We start from the raw sequence: 24,055 nt of genomic DNA, 5'->3' as shown, positions 1-24,055 counted from the left end.
TGATTTTTTTCCCATTAATTTAAAATTTTAAGCTTTTCAGTACTAAAAGATACACTTTAAAACCACATTGTCATAATTTGATAAATATTATGGAGTTTACCTTTATTTGAAACTACTGTCACTATTTTCATGAGAGTCTTTTTGCCCTCCCCCCTCCTTTAGGCAGTGTATATTGCACCCCTGAAAGCCCTAGTACGTGAAAGAATGGATGATTGGAAAGTTAGAATAGAAGAAAAACTTGGTAAAAAGTAAGTTCTTATTTTTTTCAAAAGATATGCTGTGAGTTATCTAAAGAGACCAACAAATAAAAGACTTGCAAAAAACGGATGTTTTTGCAGTGATTTCCATAGTCTGTTATTTAAAGCAGGGGTGGAGAACTTCCACCAGTAGGCTGGCTTACAAGGCCCGTGAAATCATTTGATCTGACCTTGCCAAGGCATTAGAGGTATATTAAATGTTTGACCAAACATAGCAGGCTAATATAATTGATAATTTTGTATGGCCTGTGAATGATGTTATAAATATCCAAATGGCCCTTGGCAGAGAAAAGGTTCACCCCTGCTTTAGACTCATTGAACATTTCAGAAATCAAAGGGAGATAAAATAGTTTTTAGCATTATAAAATTTTACTTTGAAAGATGTATTTTGGCCTTTCCAAGGTCATATGTTACTTAAACGTTAAAAGGGATAATTTTTATTGCTCTCCAGAGTTATTGAACTAACGGGGGATGTGACTCCTGATATGAAATCCATTGCCAAAGCTGACCTTATCGTCACCACACCAGAGAAATGGGATGGAGTCAGCAGAAGCTGGCAAAATAGGAACTATGTAAAGCAAGTCACGATTCTCATCATAGACGAGATCCATCTGCTTGGTGGGTACCACTGTATCTGATGCCATTTTACAAAATTTGACTCTCTTACCTGCATCAGCCAGCATCAGGATTTGTTAAATGATTAACATGCATTATTCTCATTTCCTAGGGGAGGAAAGAGGCCCTGTTCTAGAAGTCATTGTCTCTCGGACGAATTTCATCTCATCACACACAGAAAAGCCCGTTAGAGTAGTTGGACTATCAACTGCATTAGCTAATGCCAGAGACCTTGCTGACTGGCTCAATATTCGTCAGGTATATGGAAGATGGATAAATCAGGCATTTAATAATGTGGCTTAGGTGGCCTCATTTAGGAGGCAGTCTAACATTATAAACGTAAATATAAAAACTGAAAATGGTTTCTCTCTCATTTTTCCTCTAGATGGGCTTATTCAACTTCCGACCATCAGTGCGCCCAGTTCCACTGGAAGTTCACATTCAAGGCTTCCCGGGTCAACATTACTGTCCCCGTATGGCTAGTATGAATAAGCCCACATTTCAGGGTAAGCTCTGGATTCTTAGAATGAATAGCAACCATTGTGTGGTAGCCTTTATTCTAAATAATTTGAGTTTCTTAGAAAGGGTGATACTGCTCCACCTTCTACAGATATCTAAAACTATCTCAACTATTCAGGAATCTAAATATATAATAGCCTAAGTGACCGGCTGTCCAACCGGCCAGTAGCTATGATGCGCACTGACCACCCACCAGGGGGCAGATGCTCAACGCAGGAGCTACCAAGATGCGGTCACTTGGCAGCGGCGGTTCTCGGGTGATGCACCTGGATCCAGAGAGGAGGAGCCCAATTCCGGGGTCCGTCACCCGAGAACCGCCCTCTCACAATCCGGGACCCCTCGGGAGATGTTGGAGAGCTTGTTTCGGCCCCATCCTTACAGGCCAGGCCGAGGGACCCCACCGGTGCAGGAATCTGTGCACTGGGCCTCTAGTATAAATATAAGTTGAATTATACGTTGAAAATTAGATTTACAAATGATAAGACATTTGTAGTAGAATAAATGTATAGAATTTTAAATAGTAATCAAATCAATCTAAAAATCTGTTAAGGTGTTTTCTTATGTAAGTAGCTTGAGCAAATGATAAATAGAAGCCACCGTAAAAAACAGAACCATATAATCTTACTTTTTACCAGAAACCATAAAACTTAGAAATGTCAGTACTTTTTTTGCTTCTGTTTCTGTGTTTTGTTTTTTTGTTTTCCCCTCTCTAAAAAATTAGGCAAGCAGAAAAGATTTCAGAATAACACTCTTATTTTATAGAAACGTTTTGTTTAGGGTGCATAAGGAATATTTATTATATCAATTAAAAATAACCTCCAAAATAAATTTTCTAACGTGAACGGCTGTTGATTGTGAGGTGACAGTTGTGAGGTGACTCTTTAGCTGCTGTAATTAGCCTTATGACAGAAGCAAAGTATTGATTGTGAACTAGAGACCAATCTTGGCAGTTCAGATTATTTACACCTCCACAGAAGCATTGTACAAAATCACTAATGAACAATAAATCTGCCGTGTGCTGTTCAGGCACACCTGTTCTTGCAGCAGCAAAAATCCATTAAATGGTGAGGTTAAAAAAAGAGACATTCATTCACGATTATGTGTTCAAATGATACCAATATTGTACTAACGTGTATTTTAAACATTGTATATCTAATATGATTTATCAAAGCATTGCCATTTACGTTCTGTAATATTCTGATAAACTTGAGAAATGAAATAAATGAGTTCATTTTTTAGAGTATATATTATTGAGATTGCTTATATTCATTTAAAAAGTGGCTGATTATATGCAGTGATTGAAATGAAGCAATCTGTATTGTGTAAATCAATAGTAAAGAACTGAAATACTTACACTTCTCTAGATATGGTATAGGTACAGCAGCTATATTTATAAGCTATTTAATTATGCCTGTAGCAGATCACTATATTTCTTTGAGTTTAGAAATTTGATTTTATGATAGCTTTATACTCACTATTAGAGTATAAATATAGTCAAGGTCATGTCAACACTTTCATTATAAACCTTGTTTCTTAGTCCATAAAAAGAAATTCTACAGCTTAAATTTGAAACAAGAAATTATAAGCAGGTTGGCTTTTCATCATATAAAAATTTTAAATATCTATTTAAGAGAGCTAGGTACACATAAGTATGAATTCTATTTGTGCCATTTTACCAGTATTTTGGAGCCTGTCTATAGCAAAGAAACCTCATTTTCAATTAATTCAAATGATATATGTGACTCTTTTAAGTTTTTTTTTTCAATCTTAAGACTCAGTTTTTAAACTAATCACCTCATCTTACGTGTGTCAACTCCCCATGGGCCATCACGCAGACATGGGCTCAGGCCTAGTGTTCTCTTCAGCTCTCTTCTGTGTTCTCTTATCTTCCTACTAGAAATCTTACACATTTTAAGGAAAATATTCTTCTGGCTTATCTCTTACTAGTTTATTTATACAAATTCTCTTAATTTTCCCTCTAATATGAACAGAGCAAAATTAAAAGGAATTTTTTGTGGCTTTTCTTAGAAAGTGTTGATCACCCTGCAGGACTTGACTCTCTCTCCACATCCCAGGACCAGTTAACTCTGTAATATCATTTTCAGGCAAGCAGAGAACCAACTCAGAAACAGAAAACACAACCTGAGATCCAGTACCCATATACAACTATTATTGGAGAGCCTCAGCTTTTTAGTGTCTCCTTCCTCAGCAGCTCAGAACAGACCTGGGAGCCAGCCAAAGTTAACTCTTCCCTGTCCCAGGCAGTGTGCTCCCTCAGGGCCAGCTACCTTCCCTCTGCTGTCCTTTCTAAAATATGCTGTCAGTCCATCTGGCACCTCAGAAATGCTATGATTCATGACTAAATTAAGAATTCACTTAGCTAACGTACAACATTAGCTTTCCTATATCCCTTTGATATTCTAATAAATTCAGATTTTGGTGTAAATGGCTTATTATTTTATTTTCCACAACTTTTTAACAGCAATTAGAAGCCATTCTCCAGCCAAACCTGTCTTGATATTTGTCTCATCAAGGCGTCAAACTCGTCTTACTGCTTTGGAATTGATAGCTTTTCTGGCTACTGAAGAAGATCCGAAGCAGTGGCTGAATATGGATGAAAGAGAGGTAAGCATATTTTATTTCTACTTCATATAAATGTCAAATTAGTTTGTATTATAGTGTAATAGAAATAACATTTAATTATGTTTAGTTTTAATCTAAACTAAAAGTTTAGTGTAACATTACAGAACTTTTTTTTTTTATGAATAGAGGAAAGAAGAAATGTGTAATACCACCTTAACACAATATTTTCATATATTCGATAATAAGTAAATAGTGGAAAAAGACTGAAATTTCTTATATTTATCCTCATAGTTTTTATCTTTAACATCATCACCTGTATATTTTAATATTCAACTAAGTTTTCATAATATTTGTTTACTGCCCTTAAGGAAGTTAGCAATTTTGTAAAATTAACTTTTTATAAAATATCTAACATGACCATTTTTAAAAATTTAGTAATTTATGAAACACTAAGTATATAAAAATTAAAAAGCTGTTGTTATCCTTTAACCAAGTAATAACCATCATTAAAATTTTAAGCCATTATAATTTTTGTATCTACATAATTATGTTAATTATGTAAATAAATCTATACCAAGGAAATAATTCTAAATAATTATATTAATTATGTACCTGCTCAATTGTATTTTCCTGCTGTAATTAAATAATTACACATCTTTATTACTATAGGGTTTTTTATTTAGAATTATTTCCTCGGTATAGAATTCTAATTTAAAATTAATGGGTCAAATAATACCAATATTTTTATAACTTCATATACGCTGCTAATGGTTTTCTAAAAGGGCTGTACCATTTAATGTTATCACCATTTATGTATGAAGTATGAATTATCAACACTATCTGAGAGTGACAGTTTTACCACATCCTCACTTGTTGTAATTTATTGATATATTATAGATAAAATGTTTCTTCCTACTTTATTTCTTCAATATGTACCTTGGTTTTTGTGTACTGGAACTTTTTTTTTCATACATATGTTTATTAATTGTCTACTTTTTCTCTGTTTTGTCTTCTCATTCCTCTGGGTTTTATCTGTTGCAGAACTTTATATGATATCATTTTTTCCATATATACTTATTACTTTATACATATTAATCTTTCATCTGCTTTATTAGTTAATTTTGCTAGTCTAGTTCATTGATATCTTTTTATCATACTAGTTTTTACAAACAGAAGTTTTTTCATTTTATAAAATACAATCTGTTAATGTGGTTCCTTCTACTATTCTTCAATGTAGTTATATTTAGTGTGTTTCCTTCCTTATACTTTTCCATTTAAAAAAATATATTTTCCTAGTTGGAGTTATGATGAAAAAGTAGATGAAATCAGTAATAAAAATAATTACATTGTCTCCCTTCTTCCTCCCTATCTCCCCTTTCTCATTTCATGCAGCCTGAAAAACAGTAAAACAGTGTTCTAGGCCCCTAGTATCCAGTCTCAACAGTTTGCATTTTCTCTCCTACTTCTCATGAATTCTTTAGGGATGGTATACCTATTGGATGATACTGTATGTATTACAGTAATATGTTAATGATAGTTATCTAATATTTCAAAATGTTTTTGCATAGCACCACAGATGACTTTATTTACTAATAAGTAGCAGACCTTAACATTAGTTTCATGTAAAAGGTATCACATGATTCCTTGAAGTAGAGTGAAAGCTATCATTTTATCTTTCAAGTTTCATCATTACTTCCTTAATGTTACTTGTATATGTGTACCAAATATATTTCAAGATAATAATTTAAGATCAAAATAATTTTGTCAAAAGGTTTCTTGTCCTGTGTTATTCAATTAGCATGCCCCAGTAATCACCCTGTTGTGGCTAAACAGTATCTTGACTTAGGAAGCAAATGCTGAAAAAATAGATATATGGGATATTGACAGTTTAGTTTATGTACAGCATAGAGCTAAGCTTAATTTTTTTTCTCTTGTTACATTTCTAAAAGTGTTCCAAATAGAGATTTTTCTTTGATGTCAAGGTACAAAGTACATACCTATTGGACACATTTGGGATATTGGCTGAAAATATGAATATAGGGCTGTGCGTTTAGCACATGTGTGACTCACATTAGCTTCAAATGTGAACCTCATGTGCTCTTCCCAGGTACAGTGCAACTGTACTATGTTTTTTCATTTTAATGTTCGAGGCCTAAGGAACTACGGGCAGCACAGCCATTGTATAAAGTTACTTCTCTGTTTTGTATTTTTTGTCAGCACAAAAATTTCTCATAGAAGCTAATTAGAAATCATAGAATTTACTTGCGTGATTTCTGCTGTTTTCTGGTTTCATTGCTACAATAGGACAGCTAGAGACAGTCATGTTTCACTAAGTCCATCTCAAGACCAAGACAACGGGCTTTGTTTTATTCCTGCCTCTAAAAGCAATTACCTTTCAAATAAAAATTTCAGAGGGTTTGCAGCTGATTACTATGCAAATTCAATCTGCACCAAAACCTACTATATAGCAGGTGTTTTCATTGTTGAATACCCTAAAAAACTTAAAATAGGAGGACTTTTTAACACTTCAGCCTTTGTGTTACTTTCCATATATCCTGGGCCAGAAGTTTAGTGCACTTCCTGTTGCTGCTGCTTGTACGGTCTCAGATGGGTGTTCTGTGGCAGGACATAGGTACTTGGGGTAGGACTCCAGTATTGACAACGTGAGCATTCAAAGGAGGCAGGGTAAACACGGGAGCAGTGATCCTGCAGCTGTGGAGCAGGGTGCCTGTGGAATAGGGCAGCATAAAAATTATTCTGCAGTTGAATGGTGTTAAGTCAGGAAGTGATCCTAGATATGGAAGTGGAAGGGATGGGAATAAAAGAAAGCTAAGGCAAATCTGAAGAAGATGGACAGAAACAATATGACTAAGGAAGAATATATGTATTCTAATTTATTTCCTAGCAAAGGCAAGATTAGTTATCCATCTATCTATCTAGTAAAGTTTCAATTATCCATCTATCCAGTAAAGTTTCAAAGTAAAGTATTAGGAAGGACCCCTTCAAATGTATCATTGATGTGAAATACAAGGAAGCCTCAAAGTTATCCTTTTCATATTTGCCATTATGAAGTAATTGCATCATTTTTGGAATCAATTCTTATCATGATTTTAAAGTTCATGGGCAAATGCTCCCATGACCCTTGGATTCCCAATTTGACAGCCACCACTTCCACCATTAACCTCAAACTGTTGGGGAGTTTTTACATGAAGCTCTCAAGCATCGAGTTCAAGACAGAAACATCAGAATGCCTGAACTTCATTCTGTAGCATGCAGCAACAATAGGGACTGTTTTCCCCTCTCTGACCTCTCTTGTAGAAGGAGATGCTCAGATACTAGGTATTTGTGAACAGCAAAGATTTGTCACATTCCTTTACCTACCCAAACCCATTCATGCACCATTCCCTCCATACCTATGTAAAAAATTCATATAGAAAAAAATAAGTAGGGTCAAGGGAATAGGGAGTGCTGAGAGTGGTAGTAGAATGTTGTACATTAATGTAAGTGGAGAGGCCTCCCTGACGAGGGCACGAGAACTGAAGGAAGGAAGGGAGGAAGCAGATACCTAAGCAAGGGGTGTTCCTGGGCATTAAAAGATTGTAGGCTAACCAAGTTACATACTCTAACTTATATGTATTTTAAGGTCACTTTTGCTGTGTAGTGGAAAATGGGTTGAAATGGATGTAAGCATGGAATTGATGGTGGTGCCCTGAGGGCCACTAGGGTGGTGACAATGGGAATGAAAAGATGCTTTGGGCTGGATTCAGTAGTACTGTCTGATAAATAAGGAGTGGAGGTGAGAAAAAGAATGGCTCCCCAGTTATTAACTCTAAACATCTGAGTAAATAATGGTGTCATTTATTAAAACTGGGAGGGCTGAGAGCATGGTCTAGAAAGGAAGGAGGAGACAGATTTTAGTTTTTATTAAAAAGTTATATCCTGGACACATTAATTTGTATGTCCAAGATTTTCAAATAGATATTTCAAGGCAATTAGATGTAGGAAGTCTGTATCCCACAGAGGGTGTGAGATGGACATGTGAACTTGAGACCATCACAATAGAGCAGCCTTTATATTTATTTTTTATTCCATTTATTGGAGTGACATTGTTCACAAATCATACAGCTTTCAAGTACACTAGTATAACTAAACAAAACATCATCTGCACACTGCATTGTGCACCCAAAGCAAAATCTCTTTCCTTCCCTATTTATCCCCCCACCCCTTCCCTTTCCCTCTGGCTGTCACCACACTGTATATATAACATAGACACAGACAATAGTGTGTGGTGATAGAAACAGTGTTTAAACTCAGGTGAGTGCATGAATCCCTGAGACAGAGGGCAGCCCTTGAGGGACTCCTCACTGTGAGCTTAGGCAGAAAGTGGGGAGCTGGCAAAGGGCACTGAGCAAATGATGCCAGTGAAGAAGAGCGTTCTAAAACACGGTAGAAGAGAGGGTTTCGTGGTTTTGTGAAGGAAGGAGTGCTTGACTGCATCAAATGTTAATGGAGTGCAGTGATGTGAGAGCAGAGAAACTCCTCTGGGATTTAGCACTTGGATGTGCTGGAAGAACTTGGCAAGCAGAGTCAGTGACATGTTGTGAACAGAAGTCAGCATGGGATGAGTTGAGGAATAAATGGGTGGGAGGGGAAGGAAATGAAAGCAAATAGGACATACAACTTCTAGAATCTCTGCTATGTAATTTAATTAATGTTAAAATTTAGCACCTAACAAGTATGGTCTGTTGGTTTCCACCAGATATTCTGCGGTCTGGTCCCACATGCAAGGGGGAACGGTGCTAGGATCTGGATAGTTGCCAGCCTGCACTAACAGATAAAAGAGCCGAGGGAAAACCCTTTCTTTTAAATGGCTGTAGTGATTGAAAGCTCAGAATGCTGCCCTACTTCGATGAGATGCCATGTCTAGGGTGAGAGAGCAGAACCATGTCTGGATATGAGACTTTAGTCTTGCTTACATTATCCCCCTCAACTCCTCTATGTATCCCACACTTCATACTGTTAGTAATATAGAGTGCAGTATTATTCTGAGTTTCAGACATCCACTGGGGTGTTTTAGAACATGTCCCCCGCAAATAAGGGGGACTACTGTACACTAAACATTATTAAAGCAATATGCTAATTAATAATTTTTTACTCAATGCTTCAAAGTGAATTTATGAAAAACTGTAGCACAGGTGTGCATAAGAGCACTCTCATGAAAAGTAATATTGGTATTTTCGCATGCCTGATGGTGAAGGAACTTTTAAATGTTAAAAACTAAACGTAACTCATCCAATCTCATTACAAGTATAGCTTTCATAGACTTACAAATAGACATAGTCTAGCTTTACTCAAAATCATCACAAGTTCAGATGTGGTGGAGTTTCTGCTAGTGATGTTTTATTATCATTTTCTTTGATTCATTTGACTTTTTATTCACCATATGTCTATTGACTTTTTTCTATAGGTAAGAACCAGGCTTTGAAGATGGATGTTGAGATTGCTGAAAATCAGTAATTAGAGTTTAATGCAGGGTTATCACATTTTTAACTAGAAGGATCTGGGTTTTGTTTGTTTGTTTGTTGTTTGTTTGTTTTAATCAAACTAAAATAGAATTGGCTCGTGATACAAAAGCCTCACCCCAATTGCTATTTTGGTCAGGTCTCTGACCTCTTAACAAGTGACCAGAAAAGAAACTATTAGGCTAAGGATATTAAGTGTCAGAATACATGTTATCTACAGATGTACTGCATTTGAACTCAGTTGGGCCTTATGGAATATTTGTGTAAGTAAGAGTAGCTACAAGATAGGAAGCCATTCATTTTTATTTTGCCTTTGTTGCTATTGTGCATGTCCTCTTAAAGAGGCCAAACTCTTATTATGCTTAGTGATAGTTGACATGTTGAGAGTGCTTTATAGTTCACTAAAGGCTTACATTATCTCATTTAATCATGAATTCTGGGAGGGTTGATGTTTTTATCCCATTTTACAATTGCAGAAACTGAAACTTAAAAGAATTAAGTGATTTGCAAATTAGTACAAGCAAGTAAGTGGAGCTTGGGAATTCCAAACTAGGGTGTCTGACTCAGAGCCTCTGTTCTTTTAGTCTGCTAAATGGAATTATAGGCAACATACTAACTAGAGAAAATGGAAAAGTCAAAGTGAGGGTATGTGTGATTTGACAGGGATGGAAATGCAGTAAAGATAAAGTCAGTAACTGAAATACTAAACACAAGCAACCAACATGAGCTGTACCATTCTCAATCCTGAGAGGTGATATTTTAGTTTACAAAAGAAGATAATTTTATATATTCTTCATTTTGACACATAGGAGTGGATATCCTATCTAATAAAGAGGGAATATGCTAATTGACCCTCATGCCATCACAAAGATGGCAGCGCTCATAGCCAATAAGGAGGGAATATGCTAATTGGCTGCCCCGCCCTCAAAGATGGCAGCGCCCAGTCCCCTCAGCCCCACCAGGGCGGCAGGCACGCAGCTGCTCGGTGCTCCTGCCTCTGGAGTCCCCCAGTCACCTCAGCCCCCCAGCCACCCAGGGCCGGCCCAAGGTGCAGGCAAGCCTCAGATGGCGGCTGCCCAGCTGCCCAGGGCTGCCCGAGGCTCAGGTAACCAGGACCGGCCAAGGCTTGCGCTGCCGGCAGTGGCAGCAGCAGAAGTGTGATTGGGTGTCGCCTTCCCCTGATCGCCAGGTCGTCTTCCGCCCCTGAGGGCTCCCAGATTGTGAGACGGGGCAGGCCAGGCTGAGGGACCCCCCCGCTCCAGTGCATGAATTTTTATGCACCAGGCCTCTAGTACTCAAGTAATAAAGAATTGAAAATTTGGAAATAATCTGCATAGAGTTCCCCAGCTTGTGAGTCTAAGATATTACTCATTACTTCTAATCTTACCTGTTTTTTTACACAATGAGGTCCAGCCTTAAGCCAAATGAATGATGTCATTACTTTAAGTAGTTGTTTTTTTTAATATCCCTCTCATTCATGTGCTGATTAGAGTGTGGCATTGAGAGCTTAGACCTGAGTCAGGCTTCCTGCATTCCATACTGACTGCCCATTGCAAGCTATATGACCTTGGTGGGGTGTTTACTAGTAAACTCTGAACCTCATCCTTTCATTTATAAAAGAATAATAATAATAACATTTACATTAATACATTTAATGTACTTAGGATAGTCCAATACATAATTAAATGTTCAATAAATGTTAGCTGTTATCACATTGAATACTACCTTATATACAGGTTCTTTTCACTGAAAGTTCTGATAAAATTTGGTCATATTTTTATAATCTTTGGCTTATGATCCTTTACAAATTTAATTAATATAGTATTTGTTCATTTAAAATAATGCTACTTTAGAAAATTAATTCTTTTCATCAGGTTTCTCTGCATTTTAAAGGCTTTTCAATGTATGGAAATGCTCTTCAACCATGTTTTGGAATCTGAATCTCTTAGAAATGGAAATAAGCATACTCAAAAATAAATATGAAACACTCCTGGCCAGTGTAGCTCAGTGGTTGAGTATCCACCTATGAGCCAGGAGGTCACAATTTGATTCCTGGACAGGGCACATGGGGCTCCCTGTGGCGGGCAGCCAACGATGATTCGCTCTCATTGGTATTTCTATCTCTCCCTCTCCCTTCCTCTCTGAAATCAATAAAAGTATATTAAAAATAAATGAATGAATGAATGAATGAATGAATGAATGAATAAATAAATAAATAAATAAATATGAAGCACATACACTGGGATTTCATACCAGAAACATAGTGAATTAAATTAGAATAATTAATAAAGAAAAATTTTTAATATCTATAGCCCAGTTTTGATATTACTGTTATTAAGAATCAGGCCAAGCTAAAAAGCACACATTGAAAATAGTATTGTATGTATTTATCAGACATAGCAAAATTATTTGGATTTTATTTATATATTTAATTTACATATAATTGTATATGTTATCACATAAACATATATATATTAACAGTATGATGAATTATTTTGAGATGTGGTTGTTTGGACTTCCTAAGGGGCAGCAAGAGAATATGTTCTGAGGAGTATTAGTAAAGTTTGGGAACTTACTATCTTTAATTAATTTAATTTTTTTTATTTTTCCTGTTAGTAGATCAATAGAAAATTCTAAAGTGTTTTTTCATTTTAGTTTTTCCCCTTCAGTCAATCCTATAGAAATGTATTTTAAGAAGTTAACACTTAGTAATTATAAGGAAATGTTTTAATTTCATTTAACATCTGTACCAGATGTGATATATTTAATTATTTTAATGAAAGTATCCATAACTTTTATTATTCTGTATGGTGTATCTTTTATTGAGCATTTTAGATAATTGATAAGCATTATTTGGTGGCATCTGGTCTGAGTCTGATGTGCTTTGAAAAGAGTACAGAGTTCTGATAATGAGGATTCTGTGAAAATGGGAAAACCAGCACAACAATGTGCTTTGAGAAAGTATGGGTTTTTAGCATCTTGAAACAATATATCACACTCAAAGGGACAGAATTGGGCTGCACAGTCTGTTAGCTCATTCTTGTCCAATCTGGTCTCCTCCTTTCTTTTGGAGCCAGCATTGTCATCAACTCACTGAATTATATTCTGACTGGAATGTATTTCAGGCTCAGAGTAATGTATCTAGTTAAATGGAATCCTATCTTTCTACAAAAGCTTTTTGAGTATAATAAATTTAAAATATAAAAAAATTCTATTAAGTTAAAGTAATTGGTTCAACAGTTTACATATGTGCCTCCTCCCCCACTACCCTAAGCAAAGACAACTACTTAAAGGAATATAGATCTGTTTTTCTTTTATTTATAATATTGAATAAATTTTTGTTTTAGCTAACATATAGTCAGACATATTTTTAAGACCATTTATTGGAAAGATACTTATACATTACAACAAATGTTAGTTGAACAGAAATAAACTATGGAATTACAACCTCCTATATCAGTGTGTTTAATTATCATGAAAAAAAAATTTAATGCTGTAGCGGTCTTTCTTAACAAAAATAATCCTTAACTTCCTAAGGTAATCAATGAACTTTTCTCCTAACCATCTAGAATGGTACTACCTATGCTTGGAAAAATTAAGAAAATGGTAATTCAGATTTTATTTTCTAATGGAACCAGGATTTAAAATTCAAAATCGCTGAGTCTCTTGATTTGTAATATATGGGGTATGTAAATAAATTGGATGATATGTTACTTTATATAAAGGATTAAATGTGATAATTTTGTCAAGTAATAAGCTCAATGCTTGATACATAATAAGAACTCAACAAATAATATCTAGTATCAAGTTTTAAGCTTTCATTATCCTAAGTTCCTAAAAATTTTGCTTATATTTTGATCAAGATGAAATTTAAATGTAATCAAAATTTTACATTTTCAAAATTTAAACAGGCTGTCCTAGTAGTATTTTATGCTTAATGATTGAATAACATTACTACACATTTTGCTTTTTTATGATGTTCAAATAATTCAGAATTCGTCCACAGTAACCATGTAATAAATGAAGTTGTTTTTTGTGATTGTCCTCATGAGGATTTTAGGTCTTTGTCAGTTCAGATAGGCAAATAGTTCTTTTTAAGGCATTGATTTATATGAATGTGGGGCAGGGGAATGAGAAATAGCGAGCCTTCCCTGATGTGAAAGGACAGGATATTAATGCCCCACCAAACCTCCTGTCATAGGATTCTTTAGCTTTCCTATGGTAAATGATACCTTACTTTTTGGATGTGCTTGGCATTGCCATGGAATAATAAATTATACAAGACAAAAAAATACACTGCTGTTTTAGTTATGAAACGGGGGCGGGGGGGTGTAAATCCCTGAAACTAATTGTCAGAGCAAGAATATCAGTGAATTAAGTCGTGATAGTATAAATTGAAGGTATTTTATGCAGTAAACTATTGAACAAAAAATGGATAATAAGCTGTCACTTGAGAATGGCTAACGTATAATTTATGAGACAAGACAAGCACCTTTCTTTATAGCATGCATTTGTAGTCAGCTTACTTATCCTGTACTAATTTTAAAGGGAAAGTGGATTTATGTTAATACATTTCTATATTCTTGCTTAACAATTTACAAGGTAACTAATGCAGAAATATCAGGTGACCTTACTGTGACCATGAAACAAAACGAACTGTTTATACATTGCATTCCGTTCAGGAGAAGTTGGTAAATATGACTGATGTGTGTCATTAAAATATGACCTTTTTTATGCAGTGCTTTTTTTTACATTAATAATTATTATAAAGGCAAACTTCATCCTCCTGTGTTTTGGAATAAAACAGCTTGGTATAAAACAGCCTGTTCCCACCTTAAAAAAAAAAAAAAAAAAAACTAGGAAAATTTTTTGACAATTGAGGAAAAAAATGCCTAAGAATGAAACAGTTGGAATGCTTCACAATACAGATTTGCTTGTCTTGCGCATTTTTACTAACTGCAGCAACAGCCTGCTAAAGTTTCTTGAGATGGAGATTTTGTGAGCTCCTTATTGGTTTATGCACAGCCAGGAGTGTATTACAGGTATACTTGTGTATATTAGAAGTGGTTAATAGTAAAATGAAGTCTGAAGACAATGTCAGTTTTTAATATTTGTGAGTTTTCAGGCATGTAATAATTATGCATGCACATATTTCCAAGTTCCCATTCCACAATTGGTCACTCTAGGACTGTGGTAGTGAAGCTACAGACATAACAAAAATGTGTCTTTTTAAAAGAATGCTCATGTATCCTCAAGCTATTTGGTCTCTGCATTACTCCCCTCGTGGAGTTGCCCAGAACGAACTTCCCCATGCTGCCCCTTGTGTCATCCTCTGCTCAAGGACCAGTAGAAGTCTATCATTACATGAAGAGATTGGGCTTTCTGTTCGGTTCTTTACAGGGAGACAGTTTTGTAAGAAAATAGATGTGCTGCATGTTACCATAAAATCTGTGTTGCATTGAGTATTTCACATGTAGAGTGGAAAGTAATAGAATATTCCGAGAGTATTTATGAAATACGAGTTTCAGAAACCCTTTAGACATGAAAGTTTAGTGAAACTGAGGCTGGATATTAAATCTGTTTTAAAATTTAAAAAACTGGAATATATAAGAATTCAGAATATAGTAAGGTTAGGATATAAAACAAGTGAGCTAAGGAATTATTTCACCAGAATTGCTAGGATAATTAATCTATTATTTAGGAAAAATAAACCCAGATTTATACCATAGTTCCTATTACAAATAAATTACAAGTTAATTATTTAAATGTTAAAAATAAAACTATAACAAGTTGAACTAGTAGATGGATATGTATTTGATCTCAAGATGAGGCAATGAAACATATGGGATCAATTTTAAGTTTTAAAACCATAAAGTAAAAAAAAATTAAATTAAGTGAAGGACAAAAAACTGGATGAAAGCATTATAGCATATGATGGACAAGGAGTTAATACCCTTTATCCATAAAGACCTGTCACAGGCCAATAAGAAAAAGGGCTATCATTTCCACCTAAAAATAATGAAAGATAATTTACAAAGAAAAACAGCTGGGAAATATGAAAAATATTTAACTGCACTATTGCTCAAAGAAATGAGAAATAAACAAAAATAACACCAGTTTGATTTGTAAATTATTAAACTGAGGCTCAAGTTATCTGGCTTGCCCTGGGCCACAAAGGCCGTGAGGAAACCTAAATTTGAACAATTCCTATCTGTGTAGTGGGATTATGACTGATTTTTAAATTATATTTTGTTAATATTTTCTAAATTTTTAGCACTAAGCCAAAAATAGAAGTCTTTCTATAGCAAGAGACATTGAAAGATTTTAGGCAATACTGCATCCCTTACATCCCTTTGATAGTTAAGGGGATATTCCACTTATCCATAAGTGTGGGTTTTTTCCCTCGATGAAAAAGAAAGGAATGGAATACATTTAAACTTTATTTAGAATATACATAAAAATATTCTCTTCAGTTAATCTAACTTTAATCATAAGTACAGATGGGGCATATATTTTTATGCTCATAAACAAAATAAATCAAATACAGTCTTAATATAAACATTTTAAAGCTAATATACCTACATCTTATAATTGTTTGCATTTGCAGATGGAGGACATCATTGGAACGCTAAGAGATTCCAACCTGAAGCTTACACTTGCTTTCGGAATAGGAATGCATCATGCTGGACTACATGAAAGGGACCGGAAGACGGTAGAAGAACTCTTTGTAAACTGTAAAGTTCAGGTATTGTTTTTTCCATGACCAGATATTTAAATGTAATTTAAAAGTTATGTTTTAGTTACATGTATTATCTTTTATTTTTTAGGTTCTTATTGCCACAAGTACATTAGCCTGGGGTGTAAACTTTCCAGCTCATTTAGTAATTATTAAAGGAACAGAATACTATGATGGAAAAACAAGACGTTATGTGGATTTTCCCATTACAGGTAATTTTTAAAAATTTATAGATACATTAAGCTTCTATGTGTGCCTTATTTGAATTTATATGAATTAAATTTTAGAGAATTGGTCACATTTAAACATATAATGAGGAAATTGTAAATTTTTGTTTCCAGTGCAAACATTAAAGTATTGAACTGTCTTATTTACTTTCACTTACCCAGTCTTACATTTATCCAATTTGTTTAGAAACATCCAAATCATAACTAATAGTTTCAAATTCATAAATAAATAAAAGTACTGATTAGTAGCTATTAGTGATGAATAAATTATAATTAAACATTACATTTAATTTTAAAATTATTTCACTAGAAATGATACTTTACTGAAACTTCTAGAACCAAAGCACTTGTTGCATGAACAATCTATTAACATATTTTAAAACTTGATAAAATCATTTTCACTGGTTTCTGAAGAGAGAAATATACTCACTGTGTATTTATACTCAGTGAATATATGTAAAAGCTATATTATTTTTACTTCAGAAATTTCTATTTGTATTATTACTTCAGATTCAGGGAGTATAAAAGAAATATATTTTATACCGGGGTGGATGAAAGGTGAGGTTTAAATAGACCCATTATTCATGGGAGAAATAATCAAATGACTCTGCTAAAGATATTTTTGCAAATATGTGTTATTTTTCCTTGTTAAATTAAAATAGTAATAACTCTTAAACAGCATTTTTAAGCATAAAGGAAACTTTTTCTTACCTTTACAAACTTTTACTTTTGGGGACTCAATTTTCTATCATAGTGATTTGATTAATTATTTAGAAACTCAATAGTAGGCATCAGAGATAGCATACATGCTCTTAAGATATTCTGTTTCCTTTGTTATTTTGTTATGTTGTAGACACATGCCATAACCAATGAATATACCTTGTGCCACATTGCAGAATACCTCTTGTTCTCTTTTTTATAGATGTTCTCCAGATGATGGGACGTGCTGGGAGGCCTCAGTTTGATGACCAGGGCAAAGCTGTAATTCTGGTTCATGACATAAAGAAAGACTTTTACAAAAAATTTCTTTATGAACCTTTCCCAGTAGAATCAAGGTAAATTTTGCTGTAAATTATTTTAAATTAATTTATGTCATAGAAAGTTGGTATTTTTGTGGTTACATTTTATTAGCTAAAAACCAGTAAAACTAGTTCAAAAAATTATTTGAAATGAAACTGAATATAAAATCACTGTAAGACAACATTCAACTTTAATGATAATTTTAAAAAACATTTTAGCCCTGGCCGATATAACTCAGTTGGTTGGGCAACATCCTATCCACCTAAAAGTTACCAGTTCAATTCCCGGTCAGGTCACATGCCCAGGTTGTAGGCTTAATCCCCAGTCAATGTTTTGCTCTCACCCCTCTCTCTCTCTCTCCCCCCCCCTTCTCTATTCTTCCTTCCTCTCTCTTTGAAAATCAATAAAAATATTTTTAAAAAATAAAAAACTTTTTAAAAGAAGTGGTATAGTACAGTGTTCAGTTGCATGTATTCTGGAGCCAGACAATCTGCACTCCACCACTTGCTTGTGATATTGAACAAGTTATTTGATTCCTCAGTGCCTTATCTGTAAAATGGGAGATGATAGCTTTAATAGCTGTCTCATAGGATACTTATAATGATCAAATGTATAGTTCTTGAATTAGTGTCTATCCCATAATAAGTGTTTAATAAGGGATTAGTTTGGTGTGCATCTTTGGGATATTCTGTATAATAACAGCCTAATATGCAAATCGACTGAACGGTGGAATGCCGGCAGAACGACTGTTGGCTATTACGTGCACTGACCACCAGGGGGCAGACGCTCAATGCAGTACACTCAGGCCAGCCAAGGTAGGTGCCAGCAGGGGGCCCCCCCATCACCCCACAGAGGGAGGCGACTGGTGGTGGCGGTGGGCGGGGCCGGCAAGCAGGTGGTAGAGCCAGGCCAGCCCAGGCGGGTGCCAGTGGGGGCCTCCCAATTACCTGGCAGATTGCCCCACAGATTGGCCCTGATCACTGGCCAGGCCTAGGGACCCTTCCTATGCACGAATTTCATGCACCAGGTCTCTAGTGTTTTATATATATACTGTAAACTAGGGACCCAGTGCACGAATTCATGCACCTTGAAAGGAACTGTGGGCCACAAGGCTGCAATGGGCACAGGAGCGGGTCTCGGCCCATCCTCTGCGCCGCCACCTGGTCTCTTCCGCTGTTGCCGCTCCCACGTGCTGACCGTGCTGGCCCCGCTCGCACCACCAGTACCCTGTCTGCCGGCAGCCCTGCTCCCGCCACCGCCGCCTTCACGCCCTGATGGTGCCGGCCCCGCTCGCACCTGCTGGTGGCATGGAGTGATTGGGGCTGGCACCAGCAGCAGGTACAAGTGAGGCCGGCGTCATCAGCAGGTGTGAGTGGCAGCTGCTGCTATGATTGCCCCTCAGGAGCAGGGGGAGGTGGAGAAGCCCTCAGGGGTGATTGGGGCCGGCAGCTGCCACTTGCACCTGCTGATGGTGGCAAGCGATAGGGACTGGTGCTGGGCACCGGCAGTGGGTGTGAGCGGGGCCGGCACCAGCGGCAGGTGCGAGTGCTGGGTGGGACCGCAGTGTGTGGGAGCAAAGAATTTTCAGTGGCTCGCCCCAATGACAATGACTGGTGCACTGCCTTGGTCTGGCACCCCCACTGACTTCCTCCACCATCCCGCCACGGCCGACGCCCACCATGTTCCAGGCTCTGCCGCCTGTTACCATTGCCCACCATGTTCAGTGCACTCCCCCTGGTGGTCATCGCATGTCATAGCGAACAGTTGTTCAGTTCCACCATACAGTCTCTTTGCATATTAGCCTTTTATTATATAGGACTAGAGGCTCAGTGCACGAATTCGTGCATGGGTGGGGTCCAGCCGGCCCGGCCCCAATCAGGGCAGATCAGGAGGGGCCTGTCGGAAGGAGGAGATGGCGGGAGGTTGGCTGGCGGGCCCTGACCCCGATTGGGATGGAGGGTTGATTGGTGGGGCCGGTTGTGGGAATGGGCTGTGGGCGGTGCGCCAGCTGGCTCTGCCCCTGAATGGAGTTGGGGGGGCCCATCGGGGATGGAGCTGACTGGGGGGAGGGGCCGCAGGCCAATCAGGGTGGTGGGGGTCCATTGGGGGCAGGGGCAGCTAGGGGGAGGGGCTGGAGGAAGTTGGCCGGTGGCCCCGTCCCCCGATTGGGCTGGTTTGCTGGCCACAGTGGGTGTCATAGCGACCAGTCGTTCTGGTCATTAACTGGCCTTTTATTTATATAGGTTTTTTTTTTATTCTGTTATTAATTCCACTAATGTTCATTTCTTTAAATTTGAAAAATGTGAAAATATTAAATATTGTGGGATATAGGTTACAGTGTACTTAGAGAAAATTTATGACCATAAATCTATATATTTAAAAAAGAATGAAAACTCACTTATCTTAGCATCTATTGCAAGAATTTAGAAAAAAATAGCAAATTGAACTCAAAGAAAGAAAATAAGAAAAATAAGAGCAAGAATTACTGAATTGAAACCAAATATAATACATTAGAAAAAAACACAATGCCAAAAGTTGGTTCTTTGAAGAGAAGAATAACATTGATAAACCTTTAAGTCTGATCAAGAAAAAGAAAGTGAAGGAACAAACTGTATCAGGAATCTGAAAATACTACAGACATTAAAAAAAGACAAGGTATTATGAAAAACTTTATACAAAATAAATTTGTATCAAATGGTAAAATTCCTTTTTAAAATCTTATGAAAACTGACACAAAAAGAAATAGAATATCTTAATAATCTCTTATCAATCCAAGCAATTGAATATGAGCCCTGGCTGGGTGGCTCAGTTAGTTGGAGTGTCATCCTGTACATCAAAAGGTTGTGGGTTTGATTCCCAGTCAGGGCACAATCCTAGGTTGTGGATTCTATCTCAGTTGGGGTGCATATGGGAGGCAACTTATTGATGTTTCTCTCTCACATCAATCTTTCTCGGTCTCCCCCCTGCCTTTCCTCTCTTTAAAAATCAGTAATTTATTTCATAAATGGAAAGATGACTTATTACTTGAAAAGAAAAGAATATAATTTACCACAGTAGCAGGAAAAAATTCAGATTACCTTATAGATATAAAAAACCATTTGATAAAATTACACACCAATCTATAATAATAAAAGGGTAATATGCTAATTAGACCGGATGTCATTCAGGTCGTCCTTCTGGACAAAGCCAGGGCTGGAGGGAAGCCAGCCCGGGTCCCAGGTGCCTGTGGGCAGCCAGAGGGAAACCAGCCCGGGTTCCGGTGCCAGAGGGAAGCTGGTGCCGGAAGCCAGGGGAAGGAAGGCTTACTCTTGCATGAATTTCGTGCATCAGGCCTTGAGTTCATAATAAAAACTGTTAGCAAATAGGAATGTAAGTAATGTCCTTAATCTGATAAAGAGTATCTACAAAAAATTTTTACATCAGTAAAAATTTTAATTTTGTACTTTGATGATTATTAATGTGTTACTATTCCAGATTATTCCATAGTTTATATAATGATTTCTGTATTAATGAACATTTAGAGAGTTTTCAATTTTTTCCTCTTATCCTATCTAATAATAGACAAATATGCAAATTGACCATACCTCCGACACACCCACAAGCCACGCCCACCACCCAATCAGAGCGAGTATGCAAATTAACCCAAACCAAGATGGCTACAGCCACAGAGAGCAAGGTTTCCTACGTAACAGAGGAAGCCAAGCTTTCCGCCTGCCCTTGCCAGGCCTAAGCCTCCACTCAAGCTACAAAGTTTCAATTATAGAAGGTAAACAAATTCAAACAAATGGTGGAAGAATGGAGCTTGAGAGAGCAGGCCAGGGTTGCCGCCGGCAACAGGGGAAGCAAAGCTTTCCGCACACCCTGGCCGGGCCCACCTGCTTAAGGCAACAAAGTTTCAATTATAACCCCAACACAAATGGCTGCCAGCCTCAGAGGGAGCCCCAGGCTTGGCTCTGCTGCAGGCTACAAAGTTTCAATTGTAGAAGGAAAATAAATTCCAGATACCAGGGCCTCCGCTTGGATTGCCAGGGGGCGTGGCCGGCCTGCAAACCACCACAGGCCCCTCGATCAGGCCGCCCCATGCCCCAAGGGAACCCCACCCTGATCCGGGACACCCTTCAGGGCAAACCAGCTGGCCCCCATCCCTGTACCAGGCCTCTATCCTATCTAATAAAAGAGTAATATGCAGATTGATCATCACTGCAACACACAATATAGCTGCCCCCATGTGGTCAAAGATCCTGCCCCCATGTGGACACAAGATGGCCACCACAAGATGGCCAGCAGGAGAGGGCAGTTGGGAGGCACCCGGCCTGCAAGGGAGGGCAGTTGAGAGGGACCAAGCCTGCAAGGGAGGGCAGTTGGAGGTGATCAACCCTGCAGGAGAGGGCAGTTAGGGGTGACCAGGCTGGCAGAGGAGGAAAGTTGGGGGCAAACAGCCTGGAATGGGAGTGGTTAGGGGGTGATCAGGCTGGCAGGCAGAAGCAGTTAGAGGCAATCAGGAAGACAGGCAGGCAAGCAGTTGGGAGCCAGCAGTCCTGGATTGTGAGAGGGATGTCCAACTGCCCGTTTAGGCCCGATCCCACGGGCCTAAACGGGCAGTCGGACATCCTTTGAGGGGTCCCATATTGGAGAGGGTACAGGCTGGGCTGAGGGACAACCCCCCTGCATGCACGAATTTCGTGCACCGGGCCTCTAGTATATATATAATGTTGCAGTGAAGTATTTTGCTTTTCTATCATAACATATAAATGTTTCTCTAGCAGACAATAATGGAAAAGTGAAATTGCTAAGTCATGACGACTGTTGAGATAAGTATTTCCAAATTGCCCTCCAAATTGACTATATAGATTTATACTCTGCCACTGATATGGAGTAATAGAGCAACTTGTTTTTTATTCAATTTATTATGGCCATTTTCTCATATCCTTAAAGCATCCTTAGCTAAAACAATTTTTAATATCTGCATATTGTTCCATATATCACATAATTTACTTAGCTTTTTCTTTTGTTGGACATTACTTTTCATTCTTGTATTTTACATAAGAAAATAAAATGAACATTTTGTTATTCCAGTCTTTCAACACATCTGGTCATTTTTTGTATACTTAACACAATACAATTATGTCATCTATTACTAAGAACTTAATATTCACTGAATGAATGAAGGTAATATATTTGCTCTGCATTAACTTTTATATCTGTCTTGCCAAACCTCCTTTTATCTGCCTCAGTATTATCCCTTACTTAGTCCCATATGCCATATCTATACCCTTCCATGCTCTCCAAGCTATATCTTCTGTTGTCTGCTCTAACCTTGGCTCTCAGCTGCTGCCCCTGAATGTTACTAGCTCTATTCCTGTCAGTCTGTGCTTATTTCCATCTTGCAATTCATTTCCCCTAAATCATATACAAAATATATAAATCATACAAAACACATTACTTTTGTATCTTGGAACATAACACCTGAGTCTTGACTGTGCGAGGTAAAGTGTGCTTCATTTAATGTTCATGTATGTTTCCCATGTCTTGTTCACCATGTAGTTTATTAGGAGTGCTGTCTGACCATTTAAATGCGGAGATTGCTGGTGGGACAATAACATCTAAGCAAGATGCAATGGATTATATCACCTGGACTTACTTTTTCCGACGTCTTATCATGAACCCCAGGTAAGCACAGGGCACTATTTATTTCTGTTTTGCACCGAAAGAAAATATGTTTGAAAGTAATAATCTCTAAGTTCAGGTACATAACAAAAAAGTCAGAACTTTGGACATTCTAGATGTGTGAATTTGCACAGAGAGTCAAATGATGTCTCTGATATGATCACAATGTATTATCACATATTAGAAAACGAATAATTGTATGAATTTATTTATTAGCTTATTTTAATTAATTTAGGATACCCTCAAGGACTTTGCCCTGTACTTAGGGAGACAACTGAAGTAATTAAGAAACATGTTAAACTAACATGGTAGTGATTTGAGTACAGCTGGAATTCAAAGAAGATTGAATCTTGTAAACACATTGGGGAAAAAAAGAATTTGTGAGGCATTTGTAAAGGTTAATTTGTAAGGACCCAGCAAGAGAAAATAAAATTGGGGTAGTTGTGGTGAAGTGTCTTTTATTCAAGAAAGTATAGGTTAGATCTTCCTTTGGCACCTATTGTGAAATGTTATTTATACTAGATGATGAGGCATAAACACAAATGCACATCATGCACTATCTTCAAGGGCTGATCTTTTAATATTGGAAATATATATATATATATATATATATATATATATATATATATATTCCTTCGCCCCCGGCCCCGCCTCCGCTCCTCCCTTGTCCCCCGGCCTGCCTTCTCCGCCAGCCCGCCCCGCTCTCCTTCCTTCGCCCCCGGCCCCGCCTCTGCTCCTCCCTTGTCCCCTGGCCCGCCTTCTCCGCCAGCCCGACCCGCTCTCCTTCCTTCGCCCCCGGCCCCGCCTCCGCTCCTCCCTTCTCCTCCCCCCAGCTTGCTTGCTTCTCCGCAGCTTTGCTCCCTTCTGCAGCTCTTGGCTTCTTTCTACGCTGTCTTGATATGCAAATTA

General features: G+C 37.4%; 1 protein-coding gene across 1 annotated transcript in view; it reads left to right on the top strand.

The window, feature by feature from the left end:
• The window catches only part of ASCC3 (activating signal cointegrator 1 complex subunit 3), a 262,237-nt gene that overhangs the window by 165,839 nt on the left and 72,343 nt on the right, over nucleotides 1-24,055 (top strand). The window contains exons 26-34 of the mRNA XM_008153441.3: nucleotides 163-248; nucleotides 709-875; nucleotides 985-1,130; nucleotides 1,258-1,378; nucleotides 3,874-4,016; nucleotides 16,104-16,241; nucleotides 16,324-16,444; nucleotides 17,382-17,514; nucleotides 23,024-23,149. Of these exons, the coding sequence (XP_008151663.2) occupies nucleotides 163-248; nucleotides 709-875; nucleotides 985-1,130; nucleotides 1,258-1,378; nucleotides 3,874-4,016; nucleotides 16,104-16,241; nucleotides 16,324-16,444; nucleotides 17,382-17,514; nucleotides 23,024-23,149 (1,181 nt within the window). The remainder of the gene's footprint in view (nucleotides 1-162; nucleotides 249-708; nucleotides 876-984; nucleotides 1,131-1,257; nucleotides 1,379-3,873; nucleotides 4,017-16,103; nucleotides 16,242-16,323; nucleotides 16,445-17,381; nucleotides 17,515-23,023; nucleotides 23,150-24,055) is intronic.

The sequence above is a fragment of the Eptesicus fuscus genome, chromosome 10, assembly GCF_027574615.1.
Source record: "Eptesicus fuscus isolate TK198812 chromosome 10, DD_ASM_mEF_20220401, whole genome shotgun sequence".
Taxonomy (NCBI): Eukaryota; Metazoa; Chordata; class Mammalia; order Chiroptera; family Vespertilionidae; genus Eptesicus; species Eptesicus fuscus.
This window is presented reverse-complemented; position numbering and strand designations above follow the sequence as displayed.